The 17505-nt window shown below is 27.5% G+C and overlaps 1 protein-coding gene across 1 annotated transcript in view; it reads right to left on the bottom strand.

Moving 5' to 3' along the window:
• The window catches only part of LOC129913378 (uncharacterized), a 123660-nt gene continuing 106155 nt past the window's right edge, over positions 1–17505 (bottom strand). The window contains exons 4-7 of the mRNA XM_055992005.1: positions 14253–14356; positions 11764–11901; positions 252–392; positions 1–185 (exon numbers count right to left, since the gene is read on the bottom strand). Coding sequence (XP_055847980.1) covers positions 72–185; positions 252–392; positions 11764–11901; positions 14253–14356 — 497 coding nt within the window. The 3' untranslated portion in view covers positions 1–71. The remainder of the gene's footprint in view (positions 186–251; positions 393–11763; positions 11902–14252; positions 14357–17505) is intronic.

Below are 17505 nucleotides of genomic sequence, written 5' to 3'. Positions count from 1 at the left end.
TTTTTTCTTTAAAAACTAATAAAATACAAAAGTTTTTGATAATAATTCGAGTGAGTTATAAATTTGAAAGGTCAAAGTTCTGCATTTGCTTCAACTGTTGATGTGGAATCTATAATTTCGTTTGTTGCATTTATTGAACCACTACATTGTGCTGTTGACATCCATGCAAGTTCCCTTACCGTGGCCTATGGAAAAATATTAATTTATAAATTAATTTATTTATTGAATGTATTCTATTTTTTTTTTTATACCTGATGCATAGAATAGACAGCAACAACAACGAGTACATGCATTATATTGTGTGAATTTAAGTAATAGTCTACTAGACCGGGGAACCATTTTTCGGGAATTCTCATAGCACCAATTGCACCACCTAGGATAGACACACCATCCTGTAAATTAAATATGATTTGATAAATATTATTATTTATTTGAAATTAATATTGTATTTGGTTAAATATATTTAATTAATATGAAACAACAACAACTTAATTTTATTATTACTTTTAATAGGGTTTTACTCTCAAGCTAGGTTCACACAGCCAACTCTTTTTTATTAACACAAATTTGTTTTTACATATTTATTTTTATATTTGTACCTACAAAATTATGAAAGTTATAACTCTAAAATCAAAAGATTTCAACTTTTACGTTTAGCTTTAGTGAATGTTGAGGGCTTTATTTTAATACACAATTAAATACAACATTAAAATTATTTTACAAAACCAACTTAAGGTATTACCTATTACTGCAAAAATTGGTCCTTTTCTTATCAAAATTCTTCACAAGAGTTTGAAATTGTTTTCTTAGAAAGATCAATAAAAGATCCAAATTAAGTAATTTTTTTTTTAGAAAATCCCCCCTCCCGGCTAAACGGAGGGGAATAGACACCCCCTGGAATAAATCCGCATATTCTGCAATCAATTTAATTGATAAAAATTTAAAACTAATTCTAGAACCTGTTAAACAAAATTTTTACAGTAACTCTGTATCTGCAAAGTTGATACTATTAAGCGATGATTTAAGAAAACTCTTACTTTGGTATGCCTTCACTCACATTAATGATAATTTCTCTGTTAATAATAGTGGTTCTAACATGCATACAAAATCAAGGTAGATCCTTATAATATTTGTTGTAAATGTGTTTTAAAGAAAAATAATATTTAATTTTTAGCCTTCTGAGACTAAAGCTAAAAACCACTTTTTTAAAGATTTTACCTGGGCCCTATTTCACCAATTTACAAATTTGTAATTACAAGTAATTTTCACAATATTTGTGAAAAAATCGAGAAATTTTGTTTTACCAGTTTCTTGTTATCACAAAATTGTACTTGTAATCTACAATTTTAAATTTGTGAAAAAATCCATTTTCTGTTTCACCAAAACTTGTATTTTACAAGTAACAAATTTGTGAGCTTTCAAGTTTCTTGTGGGTTCCTGTTTCACAAAAAAAAAAAAAAAGTTACAAATTTCTATTTATTTGTGAAAATTTTCTACAAGAGTCAAGACGTATGTCATTTTTGTTACAAGTTTGTAAAAACCGTATTTAGAGTGATTAACGTGTTTAAAATGGCCTTACGCCGAAGGCCAATATTATTATTTTTAGAAAAGCTATGTTATTAGGTATTATTCAAGGTTGTAAAAATGCATTTGAAATTAAAAAAAAATCATTTATTGCAAGTAAAAAAATTTCATGGTGAAAAAAATTGCATTACAAAAATTTTTATTGCAACTGAAAAATATTTGCATTAAAAAATATATTTTTTGCAAATAAAAGAATTTGCTTTAAAAAAAATTTTATTGCAACTGAAAAATATTTGTATTGAAAAAAATATTTGTATTGAAATAATATTTTTATTGCAAATAAATATATTTTGCATTACAAAAAAATTATAGTACATAAAACATTTTCTGCAAAAATAAGTGCAAAATGTGTGTATTAAATATTTTTTTAAATATTCGTCGAATCCCCTACAGTTTTGACTTTTTGGCCTTAGATAAGGTTCAATAGTATAGGTATAGGTAGTTGAAATAACTAATGTAGGTATGGTCGGATACCCAAAATTGTAAGAAATTCGAAGAATATTAAGAAAAAATATTTAATGCACACACATTTTGCCTTGATTTTTCTATTTATTGAGGAAATTTTTTATTTGCGATAAAATTTGTTTTTAGTATATATTAATTTGCAAAAAAATTTTTATTTTCAATACAAATATTTTTCAGTTGCAACTACATTTTTTTAATGCAAATTTTTTTGTTTGCAATAAATATTTTTTTTAATGCAATTTTTTATATGTAATAAATATTTTTTTAAATTTGTAATGGAAAACAAATGCTTTAAAAATTGGTATAGCATTTGTGTTTCAAATCGAATGAAAACATCACAAAATATCTGGTCGCTATTACCTGTCTCTTAAGTATGTAAAAATTCGTTCTCTTTTGATCAAAGAGGCTTGTTTTTATTTCTCATATTTGTAGTTCTTCATTCCTTAAATAATTTTATTAATTTTCCTCACTATTTACAATTTATCATTTTACCTTTTGTTTTACTTCTATAAATCCATGTCATTATAAAATAATAAATAATTATAAAAATAATCCAGCAATACAAAAATCTTAATATATATTTACAATTTTGTTTGGCATTTACAAAATTTTCTTATATGATCTAACTACTAAGATATGACTGTACTAGTTATTTTCCAATTTTTCGTTTAAAATAGGGTTGCTTAAGTTTTAAAAATGGCAATCCTATTTTTTCATATTCAATATCAACTTAGTTTTCATTTGAAACCAATTTTAACCTCTGTCGTTATGAGTTAAGTAACTCAACGGTCACCGCTAAGACTATAAAGAGCTTTACAAGTTTGTGAGATAAACTTGTTGTTTACAAGAAAAAAATATATTTGGTGAAACGGTAATTCTACAAACTTGTGGGAAAACATTTGTTAGTTGTAGTTTTTTTTCTCGATTATCACAAATTTGGTAATTACTTATTTGTACTTTGTGAAACAGAATTCCATTGTACAAATTTGTACTTGTGATCTAAAAGTTACAAATTTGTGCTTGTAACTTGTAGTTGGTGAAATAGGGCCCTGGTGAATGTTTTCCCAAATGCAATATCATAAAATGAATGAATTCTCTGCTGAACTTGAACTTTTTTCTTTATTAATTTTATTATTTTCTTAAAAATAAAAAGATAAAACACTTTGTTTGTCACAAATTGAACTAAGTCAAAAATGATCATGGACAACAAAAAATGAACAGCTTTAAAAATTAATATCTGAGCAACCAAAAAAGATATTAAACAGTTTTATTATAAACACGAGTAAAGGCATAAATGATATCAACTTTGCAGATAGAGCGTTACAGTTAAATAATTTTATTCTTAGAATAACCAAAAATAAAAATATTACTTTTTTATGTTTATTTAAAAAAAACTACTGAATAACATAATGCCTTTTTATATTTTATGGCTATTGACGATGGTCTCTGCCTGCACCTTGTTTGTTCTATGTTTTTGAATTAAATTGATTATGTATCTCAATTTCGTAGGGTATGTGAAAATTTTTAAAATAAAGAAGAGAAATTCAAAAGAGGCTTTTAAAAAATTGTTATTTTATCGATTATTATTTTACATTGATTATATTCTATCTTTAATTGGTAAAAAAAAATCACAAATTGTTTGGGTTTCCCTTGTTTTTCTTTTATTTTTTTTTGTGTCCTCTTGATGAGATTATAATAAGGTAACATGTTTGTTTCAGTTTTCTATATAATTTTTTTTTCTAAATTACAAATAAATACACTATATACCAACCTACATAAATCTTATTTATGGCTCGTTCTGCTTTTCATATTTAATCTTCCTTAAAACGTTTAAATCAAAGTGATTGTGTGTTTTGTTGTGAGTTAAACACACTAAAAGAATGCAGGAAATAGCTTCTCAATATAATTAAATCACATATTGTTTATACAATATAAATATACAAAAAAAAAAACATTGAAACAAAAGAGCTGGCGTGCGAACCTTTTAATAATAAAAATTATATAAATATTTGTATGTTGTATTTGATACAACATAAAGTAAAGATTTTTAGTAAATAATTGTACAGCATCTTACTCAACAACAACAAACCATAAATATTCAAAATTTAACTCTTTGCACTGCACAAACTTGCATTATAGAAATCGTTTTTCTTAATTTGTGCTTCAATCAAATAAAAAATACACTCTTTTCAAAATTTTACAACATTGAAAGATAAATACAAGGCAATTAGCAATAAGTATAGCATAGTTAATAAATTAAAATATACATTTAAATTAATACGAAAAAGAAAACCCAAAAACTAGTAGATACATAGAAGTATTATAGCCCAGTCATTTTAGTCATTTTTAAGCCCAATCTGCGGAAAAATTCCTACTGGGCTGAATTTTGGTATACAGCTTAATGACGGCTTTGTTATGAAGATGTGAAAAATCGACATTGATATCGTGTCCGCGTTAATAGTTATAGGGGTCAAAAGGTCACAAAAACTGGTTTTTCACGATTTTCAGCAAAACGGTAAGTCTTATCAAAAAATTTTCAATGCAAGAATTGTAGACCAGATTATTATATATAAAAAGTGTCATGACACTTTTTTTCTTAAGACCCACCGTTTTTTAGGTATAACGATTCAAAAAGTTGAAGTTTAGTTGTAATCGTCATAATCCTATTCCTGAAAAAAAACTCCTAACTGAAAAGTTCCTGAAATTTCATTATTTTTTTAGCTTGAATTTCGTTCCTCAACTGTTAAGAATATGGGGAAACCAAAAAAAAATGGAAATTTTCGCCATTTTTTCGATTGGGGCCCTTCTCCCGAAACCATTTCCCTGGGAATTTTTGTTTAGAATATGTCTGAAAATATACAGGGTGTGCAATAGAGAATGAACAACCCTAAAACGGCTTATAGCTACACTTATGATTGTTCTAAAAACAGATAGAAAAAAGTTCTATCGCAACCAGTTCATAAAATATGGACTTTTTTTCGTTCAGTGTATTTTAAATTTTATCATCTTATGTTTTCGTTCACTACAACCACGAATGAATGAATTTTATTTATTTCTTTTTTTTATAATTTTCTACAATAATTGGATGAGTACATAAACACTTTAAAAATTTCATAGCTATTGCACATTTTCGTAAAAAAAAATTTTGAAATCTGTTTTTTGATGCAAAATGTAAAAAAAGTATTTTATGAAAAATTTTAAACACCTGTGGTATAAAATAAATCTATAGAAACTTAGGTGGCCATCTTTCTTAAAAATATTCTCCTTATACCAGAATATTTTTAAGAAAGTTGGCCACCTAGGTTTCTATAGATTTATTTTATACCACAGGTGTTTAAAATTTTTCATAAAATACTTTTTTTACATTTTGCATCAAAAAACAGATTTCAAAATTTTTTTTACGAAAATGTGCAATAGCTTTGCAGTTTTTAAAGCGTTTATGTACTCATACAATTATTGTAGAAAATTATAAAAAAAAGAAATAAATAAAATTCATTCATTCGTGGTTGTAGTGAACGAAAACATAAGATGATAAAATTTAAAATACACTGAACGAAAAAAAGTCCATATTTTATGAACTGGTTGCGATAGAACTTTTTTCTATCTGTTTATAGAACAATCATAAGTGTAGCTATAAGCCGTTTTAGGGTTGTTCATTCTCTATTGCACACCCTGTATATTTTCAGACATATTCTAAACAAAAATTCCCAGGGAAATGGTTTCGGGAGAAGGGCCCCAATCGGAAAAATGGAGAAAATTTCCATTTTTTTTTGGTTTCCACATATTCTTAACAGTTGAGGAACGAAATTCAAGCTAAAAAAATAATGAAATTTCAGGAACTTTTCAGTTAGGAGTTTTTTTTCAGGAATAGGATTATGACGATTACAACTAAACTTCAACTTTTTGAATCGTTATACCTAAAAAACGGTGGGTCTTAGGAAAAAAAGTGTCATGACACTTTTTGTATATAATAATCTGGTCTACAATTCTTGCATTGAAAATTTTTTGATAAGACTTACCGTTTTGCTGAAAATCGTGAAAAACCAGTTTTTGTGACCTTTTGACCCCTATAACTCATAACGCGGACACGATATCAATGTCGATTTTTCACATCTTCATAACAAAGCCGTCATTAAGCTGTATACTAAAATTCAGCCCAGTAGGAATTTTTCCGCAGATAAAACCTAAAATTACTGGACTATTATAGGTAGTAGAAGTTAAGTGTAAGAAGACACAATACATCGTTTTAGTGTTGAAGTGCATTAAAGTATTTATCCTGTTAGAGAAGTAATGTTTGTAAAATACCAAATGAAAACCCCCTACATTTTTAATGACACTTTAATGTCAATTTTATTTGATATTCAATATGAATTATAAAACTTCAGGTAAACTGCAACAATACAAAGGTTAAAAATATTAAACGTTTAACATTTAGAAATGAATAGAGGGAAACTCGGGACTTTTTTTAGACTTATATTAAGATGATAAAGCTACTTTTAGGTACTTTTAAAATTGAAAAATAAACTTTTTTACATAAAATCTTCAAATTGATTTACTCGTAGTTTTCTTTCTTGTTACCACTTTCTATTTTGTTTTTTCTTTATTTTTCTTTAATCCCACACAACAAAATTCACCCCAGTCAGTAAAATTAAAAAAAAAAAAATATTTACAGATGTATTTGTATGTAGTGTATGTTATTGTCAATTATTTCAAACAAAAATAAAATAAACAAATAAATAAAACTTAAAACAAAAACATTCAAATATAAAATTTCCAAATTAATTTTATTTTTTTTTTAGCAAGCAACATAACAATTGAATGGCAATACTATTTTGTTTAACTATGAACAAATGGCAGCACATTGTTGGTTAAATTTTATCAATACAATGTTGATTATGAACTTCAAAGGGGATGCTTTTTTTCAATGCTTTATTTATATAAAAACTCATACTCACAACTACGAGCTAAGATTTATATATAAATAGCATTCCATCCGGCGTGGTTGAGTGGTAAGAGGGTAATGCAGCAGCAAATTAGAATAAACAAATTATTTAATTTAGATCAATAAATTTTTTTTTTTCATATGATAATGATTTTTTTTATGGATAAAATAATAAAATGTATGCATTAATATAAATCACCGTTATTATAGATTTTTTTGTTCATCATTTTTTTTTTTTTTTTGTTTAAATAAAAGTTTTTATTTAAGTCGTATACGACGTATTTAATCTGCTTGTCTAAATATCAAAAATCTACCTAACTATTTTGGTTTCAAAAATGATTCAGTCGTTTTAAAATTCTTTTACTTATAATTCACACGTTAAGCTGAACTTAGAGCTGTAATAAATCTAAAGTACATTACCAAAGTCGAACCATGTCTCAAGTTACTTGTTACCTTAAATGAAGTTGCTATTAAGAAGGAGATTTTTTGCCTGCCTTGCCTTTTTCAAAAAAAAATTGTTATCACTTACAGTTAGATAAATTCGAATAGATGCAAACTGTCAGCCATGAGTAATAAAATATTTCATAATGTTTTAATTTGCGTTAAAATTCTATTTTTGATGCAAAATATTTTTATTTGCAATATTTTTTTTTTTATTTCAAATGCTTTTTTTTATTGATATTTTAACAGCCCTGGTTGACAGTCAACTACTGGGATTAAGGCATTGTTAATCCTTTTTATAAAAAATAACAAAAAAAAAACGACTTCTATGGATTTATGGTTTTCCCATGAACTTGAAACGGGACCACACTCTGTCGTTCACCCAGTCAATACCGACGAATTGATAACCTCCTCTTTTTTGTAAGTCGGTTAAAAATACACTCGAATACATTATTTTTCCATAAGAATTAAACATTTGTAGGAAAGCGGAAAAAGTTCTCGGAAATAATTATTTATTAGTGCACGAAAAAAAATAACACTTATAAATATAAAAAAGAGTGAATTTAAAAAAGTATCATTACATTTTTTGAATTATTGCAGCAAAAGACTTCCAAGCGAAAAAAAAAAAGATAATCTTTGAAACCACATTATTATAACTTAAAAGTATTTTCAACCCCAGCTATTCATATCAAAGTGTGGATTGATTATTTTCTTTCAATGGCAAATTATTTTTAAATGTTTGAAAATTTTTATATTATGTACCTTCGTAAGAAATTATTTTAACAGAAGAAACTGACCAAACGAAATATACTGAAAGACCAATTTAAGGATTCTCAGAATTGGGTAACTTCTTCATAACATCTTAACGGTGTTCAATTAAATGCTTTAAACTAGTATTCTGCTTCTCATATTTGATTTTTGTCACTAAAACATACCCTTAATAAATTATTTAAAAAAAAAAATTTCTTTCATCTTGACTGTTTTGTATCAATATCGTATGAGTGGTTTTTGAGACTATTGAATATTTCTTAACTGATCGTTCGTATCGAAAAAGTTGTAATGGAGCTTCTTGTAGAAAATATTGTTATTTATTAAATGAATGTTAATTTTTTCTAGAAACTTATTCGACTTTTGGCGATTTTGTAAAAATAATAATTTTTTTCTAAATTAAAGCTGTTAGAAAAATATATTTTGATGACTTTTTTTTGTAGGGTATCAAATGATAATAATACTTTTTTTTTTTTTTTTTTTTGTATTTTACCTAATGCTGTAGTGCCATGATTTTTTTTTTTTTAATTTCGTTTTCGAAATTTTTGGAGAAGTTGTCTTTTAGTTCAACTTCTAAATTTTTCATAAAATTGCGGTGCAAAATTCTTAAAAATAAATTTAAAACTCATACATATTTCGAGAAGGAGATGTAGCATTATCCTAATATTATATGACAAAATAATATTTTTAATTTGGTTAGTAAATAGGAAAATAAATTGGTAAAAAAGCGATCTTATATGATTAATTTTTGTTTATATTTTTTAATAACAAAATATACATGTAACACCTAGTTTGGTCTAAGACTTTTAAGGAACATCAGTTAATACTAAGATTTTCAACTCAACCAAAAATATCAAAAAAAAAGATTATTTTTTGTACGCTTATAGTGAATACTAATTTTAATAAAAGTATGTATTTGAAATAAACCCACCAAATATCTTATATATAAAAATGAGTTCGTTTAGTGTGTGTGGCCGATAAACTCGCGTTTGGCTGGTCCGATTTTGGTAATTTTTATTTTGTTTGAAAGGTATTAATATGTAGATGGTTTGTATAAAAAAAAATAATACCTTTTCTCCCATCTTCAAATAGCTGTCAATTTGTACGAGTGAAGAAACACTCTAGCTTTTTAAAAAGTTTAACTAATCTTAATTTGTAAAAAAAATTATTAAGACAGGCTTTCAAAATAATTATTATTGTTTATAATATTTTGAATATTGTGATGCCTGTCAAGGTTTGAATTTGCTTGAAGCAGAAACTCATTGGGATCCAACGCTTTCTGGTGCAATGGTTGCTCTAATCTAATCAAAAAAGGATAACGTGATATTCTTAATTTTAGGGCAAGGACCCAGTCTAGCATAGATATAGAAGCTTCGAGCCTCGAGCCCGGATAATTGCCAGACCGGTCCAATACTTATTTTTTTGTACCGAGGAATAACGTGGCATGCGCTTAACTTTATGGCAAGGATCGCTACTTGCATAAACATAGAAGCTCTGATCCTCTGGACAGTACGTAATGTTCTAAGATTTGGAGTAGTTTTTTTTTTAAAGACCAGACAAGCAGTACGATATTCAAATAAAAAAAAACATCATCTGATAATTCTCTGCCACCGGGTACAAAGGGGCTAAGTCGTAAATGATAGTTTGCAATAAAAATGCGATTGAAGTTGAGGTAATGTATGAAAATCGATGAATTTTTGAGCATTGATCCTCTTATTTTTATGGGAAAGAGTTGCTCTAAATTTATGTTTTTAAAACCAAATAAAAGAGAAAAAAGAGATTATTCTTATTTCATCAAAACCCGAAAATGCAATTTTGTGACTTGACCCCTTTGTACCCGGCGACAAAGAATTATTGGTTGTTCTGCTATTTTAGTGCTGTTCTGCTATTTCAGGGAAAGGCTCCAGACCAACACAAAAATGAGCTTGGGAACGTTTTGATTCTACGATTTCAGAATAGGCTCGTGGTTCGAAGCTTCTATATCAATGCAAGACTGGGTCCTTGCCATAAAGTTAAGAATGTCACGTTATTCCTTGAAATACAAATTTAAGTATTGCACCGGTCTGATAATTCTCCCGGCATGAATTCCATAGGAAACGTCTTTTGGAGCTTATCCCTTTTTGTACGTTATTTTGTATCAAAAAGTAGGAATTCTTTGACTTTTTTTAAGGCAATACTTATCAACATGATAAGCGCAGGTAAATGGGACAGAAAAAAAGTTTAAGACATTTAGACAAAAACTTTAAAAATTCAGCAGAATGAACCAAAAAATTTTATTTTTTTGCTTGGGCCTAATAATATGGCAAGGCTTTTTGATACACACCATTTTTTGTTTTTCCATCTTTGATATATGTAAATATAGCATATGGTTTTCTTACTCGCTAACAGCCAACATATATGTAGTTGACAATGAGAAAAAACAGGATTCTCTAAATTAATACCACATATTTTTAAAGATAGACCTTATTTATGGTTATAGCAAATGCCAATGTTACAGAAAATTGAAAACGCTTAAATTCAAATGGGAAATCTGACAGAATCATTGGACCTTGAGAAATCAACACATCTTCGCCTTTGAATTTTCCACAAAAAATGGTAGCTTCAATTAGCCATTAACTTCTTCAAGACAAGTCTTGTACATTGCAAAGTTTAGGTTGCTGTATGTTCTGAAGCATTATAATGGGCGCTACTACTTTCCGCGCTAAATGATGTGGCGGCAGTCCTAATATATCCAATGAATTCAAAAACTTCGTTTGGTAATTTAATACAATGCTTTCATTTGTGATAGGGTCAACCGATTTGTTGGCAAAAAAATTGTGTGTTTATATCGTTAAAAATTGTTGCATTGATTTCAGAAATATTTTTATTTGTACCAGCCATTATTGCACGTTACTAAGCCAAGCATGATTTTTGTAATTTGTCTTTATACTTGGAAATACACTTTGAATCAATTCATTTTTTGAATTTACATTACAGTTAAAATTGCTTTGAAGTGTAATTCGGCCTTCAGAATCAAGTGCCATTATTCCATTAACAATGTCCAATAACTGCTTAGATTACAATAAATTGGTTAATGTTCATTACAATAAACAAGTTTTTTTTTCGGTTTAAATTTATTTTCAAATAGGTTCTATTTTTTTAAAAGTGCACTCAGCGAAGCGGGTGGGGTTAGCTAGTTTCCTATAAAATTATTATTCCTTAATATTATGTAATTAATTTAACTATACATTTCTTTTTTCGATATTATTTGCATGTGTTTAAGTTTTTTAAAATTTATCAATGGTCAGTTTAAAAAAAAAAAAGAAAGAAACATATTTAAAAAGTTCAACATGAACAGCATAAAAATATTTATATATTATTTTTTTTTTAATAATTATTATGTGCTCACTTAAGACATCACCGAAATTTAACAAAAAAAATAGTAAATCAATAACAACACCAAAAAATATATAAATTTTTTTTTTAATTTGAAAAAAGACAAAAAACCATTTTCAACTAACTTCCGACAAAATTAATTGAATTAGTTTTTTTTTTCTGTGTCGGTTTGCAATTTTATAAATTACCTGTAGGTATACGTGTGACATTGTAATTCGATTGCTGCCCACTACACCAATAGTTCGTAGAAATGTTAAAATTGATCTCATTGTAAATGGCAAAGCGAAGCAAAGACGTCTCTGCCATGGTGAACTTGCTGTTAAGGCCTGGTGAGTTTGCAAGAAGTAAAAAAAAAACACATTAATTTAATTTAAAGAGTCCTTTTTGTAACAAAAACAAAAAAATATAAAAAAAAATAATAATAAAAAACCCAAATGTTGTAAGGACACATGATATAACAAACAATCAAATCGGACCATCACAGTGAATCGATAGACGTGTCGTGTACAAGGTACGAGGCAAAAGCAGGACATGTTAGATTTTCCTGCCAAATAGAACACGACATATTGTTTTCGATTTATATCCTAATGGCATCCAATTCCATATGGTATGGCTCAACATGGTTGCCAACGACTTCGTTTTTTTTATTTATTTTTTTTTTTATCAGAAAATTTAAAGTAAATTTCGTGAATAATTAAATTCTGTTTAAGGCTACCAAATTTCCAATCTCGAGACCAAGGTCAAAATGTAGACCAGGTGAATACATTTTTCTATAAGATCGGTCCCAATTAACACTGGTCTGCAAGGAAATCCTAGTTTAAATAAAACTGTATTTTTCTAAAGGATTTTCGTATGTCACGTTTTTTAGATATGCTCGTTAGAAAATCTCAAAAACCCATTTTTTGCTGTTTTCGAAGAAATATTTTGGCATAATGTAAACTTTTTCAATTAAAATTGTAAGGTTTTATGAAAGAACTTATTTTTTTTTTCTTTCAAATTCAGTTTCAATCTTCTCAAAATCTTTTTTCTTATACGAGATATCTAAATTTAAGTAAGTTTAGTAGGTTTGGCATATTCGAGATATCTAAATTTAAGTAAGTTTAGTAGGTTTGGCATATCTTACCATATAGAAACTGATCTTTAAAAATTAATATATCTTTCTCCCTAGAACAAAAGTAAACTTTTCTAATGGAATTTAGTGTGCTGATTTTGAATCCGAATTCAAAAAATTTCGTTCAGCTCTGGTTTTTGAGATATAGTAGTTTTTTGAGATTTTCTAAAAAAAAAACTTGATTTTGTGATACTCTAATGCGAATATCTCAAAATCCTGACGAGACAGAATTTTTTTAACTTCGGATTCTAACTCAACACATCAAAAACTATAAGAGTATAGTTTTGTTCCTAGGAGAAACAAATCTCAAGCTTTACCAGGCAGTTTATCGAATGGTTTATTACAAATACGATACATATTTCTAAATAGAAAAATAGTGTATAAAATTACAAAACACGTACCTACAAATTTTGTTTAATATATTTTATTATGGTTTTCTTTACATATTTGACTTTTTATATATTAATTAAGGTGTTTTTGTTAATGTAGGATTTACTAAAAAGTGAAGGATTTCGATATTTCTGCTTTTTTGTGAATCAGTATTTTAAAATATGAGTAAACATTCATGTAAAAGGACATATTTGGTGTCAATCGATATATCATATTATGAGGAATAAGTCCTCGAAATTTGAGCTCAATGCGACAAATAGTTTTCATTTTATACAAGTTAAAATTAACCTAAAAGGGTGATTTTTTAGAAACTACCCACATTTTTCAAAAATCATTTTCACAAAAATGGTACCTGATAGAATTTTTCTGAAACCAGATTTAGATTCAGGAAATTTTAATCTTTCATGATATCAAAAAATTATTTGAAAGAGAAAAAAAAAGTTAAATTTTGCAGACCAGTGTTAATTAGAACAAATTAAAGGCCAATTATTTACTCCCCTGGCAACCATGTTTTGTAACTTCAAAACCCGCCATTTACAAGCAGTCAGTAATGTTTTGCCAAGAATGTAGAATTTGTGTTAATTCTGTTTAGTAAGTGTGTGTGTGTCTTGAGTTATATAGGCTATGCCAGTAACCGGGCGCACAGAAACGAAAGACACATTGGTATCAGCGCAGGAATTTTATCTCTGCCAAAAGGATAACTATATCTTCAAGTAGATATAGATTTACACAGAAAAGGGATGACATTGAAAGAAATTAAATCACACACACAGAATGTTATAGATGCTCATCCTGTTTCAGTATTCACAGCTGTGATAACGACCTCAATTTAATGGATAAGTACTTGAGAAATCCTCCTTGATCTGGAGAGATATAGTTGAAAAACTAGAAACAAAAACACACACAGCGCATCACACAAAGGACATCAGCTCAGAGTAAAGTCAAGGATCCCTGCGATGAAAAGGAGGTTAATCACGATATAAAGAGTTGAAGTAAGTGTGTGTATTTTGTTTTCATAGAAGAATTCCTTTTTCTTGTGCACAAAAGTGATGAAGTTTAAAATATAAATGGTCCTACTTGTTCGTACATACAAAAACTGACAATGAATGTACTATATGAGCATTTTCTCTCTTTCTTATAATATGACACAATAACGTGACGTTTTAGATTACTTACTTTATAAAGACCCCATAAGGAGAGCAAACAGTATGAAATAATTATACACCATTTCCACTTAAATGTAAAGCAAAGAGTAGTTGCTGTCACCAAGGGTAGAGCACCTGCAATTAGAAAATTTTGGAATTTATTAATAAATAAATTTATATACAGTTTTGATCTTAATTGGAAAATTAGGCATAGGTAATATAAATTGTAAGGTGAAAGGATATTCAAGGGTCCTTAATAATGACATTAACATATTTAGAAACATGGTTTTAAAAATTAGAATGTAAGGTAGAATAATTTAATTTAAAATTAATTATTAAATCGAAGTTTTGGTTTAACATTGAGTCTGTAATATGTACATGGATTTAAAAAAATCATTGTTTTCTTGATGAGAGTTGAAGATAATTTTTATTGAGGTCATCTTAAGGGGGTGGCAATGGGGCAGTGGATGTTTGATTCATCGCCAGTTTCAACTGGAAACTACAGGTGCATTAATATGAAATAATAATCATTTTATTTCTCAATTCACTGACCAACAAAAAATTCTTTCCAATCTTTCTATTCCTTTTAACTAGTGCCGTGAAATTTATATTTAAAAGACCCTATAATACATGCATTAGGGAATCATAACATTTTTGGTCTCAAAAATGTGTGATCTGGCCGCCATTTTGAAAAATGGGCTTTTTTGATTTTCTCGGTTTCTGTTTATCGTAGAACAAGAAATCTTGTCTTGTTTTGTAGAAAAACGTATTCTCTAATTTTGTATGAACTAAACATTTTTTTTGTAATATTTCTGTATAAAAAGTTATTTTTTGAACAGTTACTGATAATACCTATCATAGAACCGTTTTTTTGGTTTTGAATTTCTCTTACAAGAGTTACTCGATTTCCACGAAATATACAAAAGCTTTTAAGTAACCGTAATATTCGAATTTTAGAAATTTTTCGAAAAAACACATTTTTGGATTTTTAAAAAATATTTCAAAATTTTATTTTGAAAAATCATTTTTTTGGAAAACAAGTTAGTAAAATACTTCGAAATTTCGTTTTTAAGTTTAAATCAATTATTTCTTCAAAATGGCATACAAACTTTTTTTTTTTTTTAAAAATGTTAGAAAATTTTTATATATAAAAAAAAAATATTTAAAAAATAAAAAAAACGGTTCTAACGATTTTCAATTTTTTTTTTCTAAAATGTCCTTTTCCTACAAGAAATCAGATGGCATTCTTCGTTTTTCGATCAAAACCATTAATAACCGTGTTTTTATGTATTTTTTAACATTTTCAGAAATATAATTTTCCCTAATTTTTTTTCATAAAAACCTTTAAGATCAGAGGTACTTAAAAGTTTTCGTCTAAGCTAAGTAAACGACTCATACAAATTTCAATTACCAGATATAGCTTATACAGAAATAATACACACTTACATAATTCTTATAAATTACCACATCATGCAACAATCTTACTGCAATTTGTTAAAGTTTATACCTACCTACCGATCGATAAACCAAACTTATTTTGTTAAGACCAAATTTAAACCTTGAAATATAAATTTATGTGCATCCTTTTAATTGACTCCTTGCTTAAACTAATAACTCAAACAACATAATATACTCATATAATGTTCATATCTAAAATGTAAAGTCTACTCATGTGTGTGCTCCAAGGACTCATCATTGTGCCAAAAAACCACGTGTATGATGTTGATAATGTTGATGAATCTTTTGACAAAATCCAGAAAATATTAGTTTCCGAAAACTGCACCAAGCAGACATCAATCTAAATACAGAAAAAATATTAAGCTCTGCTGTGAAGTTCTTTTTTGTTTGATCTATGCTTTTTGCCAATAAAAGAAGAAGATTTATTTTATGCAAAGGATGCCAAAAAAATATATGTATTTCCATGACTAGAAGAGCTATCCATTTTCTTTTTTTTGTTTTTTTGTTCCCCGCATCACACAATAAGATTGATGGTAAATAATCTCCTGACGCAAAGAAAAAATAAAGAAAACATAACGGAAAATATCTCAAAAACATTGTGTAGTCGTATCCTGGAAATTAATGGAGAACGTCTTGAAAAAATAAATAAAAACTCCTTACATAGAACAGGGTGAAGACATGATAATGTATTTTAGAACAGCGATGTGTACAGTATAGAGTATAGTAACCTAGATTTTATTGGGGAATTGACAACAAAAATAGGTCAATTATTTCAGGATTAATAAACGATTATAATTTATAACATTGTTTTTTTTTGTATAGATGTTTATTTGATTTCTGCCTTTCCGTTTTTTGAAGCCGTTTCAATGATAATTTTCCAAAAGCTTTATTTAAAAAGTATGTATTCTTAAAAGAAATAATTTGTTTTTTTTTTTCCACAAATTTTGACAGTTTTATTTTTAAAACAGTACTGTATAAACTCCAGTTTACTGCATTTACATATTTCAATTCAAAAAATACATCTTTTCTTTTGTTTGTTTATTCTTGTCTCATGATATCGTTTGCTTGTATTTTTTGAAAAAAAATTGCGCTCATTTATCAGTCTGACCACATTATTTAAAGCTTTGACTTGGAGTTCTCTGTTGAATGCAAATATTTTTTTGGCAAAATTTTTTGTGTGCAATATCAGTTACACAAAAGAAGAAAATTACTTTTGAATCGTGATTTCGAAAATAAATCAATGACAATATTTTAAAGCAATGATTGAGAACTATTCTCCTAAGAAATTTTTCTTTGAGTTTTTTCAAATATTTTTTTCTTCATTCAATCAAATTTTGATTTAAAAAAATTTAAATGAAATAATAAATTATACGTACTCTACACACTCTGCGTTTCGAAATATGAATTTTTGAAAAACACCTTGTTTTTTAGGGGTATTTTTGGGTAGTTTTTAATTTTTAGCTTTATAGGACATGCAGGTTTTGGCATTATGCATACATATGCAAAAAATTGGAACTCTTTAGTAAGTTTTGACTGAATAACGGAAGAAACAAGTTTTTAAAAAACACGTTTTTTGACCGTTTTTAACAAATGTTCATCGTTTTTTATTTTTATCTTTTTTTCTTTAATGGATACAGGAATTAAGTACAAATACTCCAAAGAGTAATGATATACCATGACCACAACTAAATGTGTGCAAAGTTTCAATGTTAAATCAAGAAACTTGCGAAAAACCTCAAAACACCAGTTGCCCCCCGAACAGCCACCAGTCTGGAAATTTGACATGGTTGACTTTAAAAAATTCTAACTTCTCTTGTAGTCATCTT

Source organism: Episyrphus balteatus, chromosome 3 (assembly GCF_945859705.1).
Source record: "Episyrphus balteatus chromosome 3, idEpiBalt1.1, whole genome shotgun sequence".
NCBI lineage: Eukaryota > Metazoa > Arthropoda > Insecta > Diptera > Syrphidae > Episyrphus > Episyrphus balteatus.
This window is presented reverse-complemented; position numbering and strand designations above follow the sequence as displayed.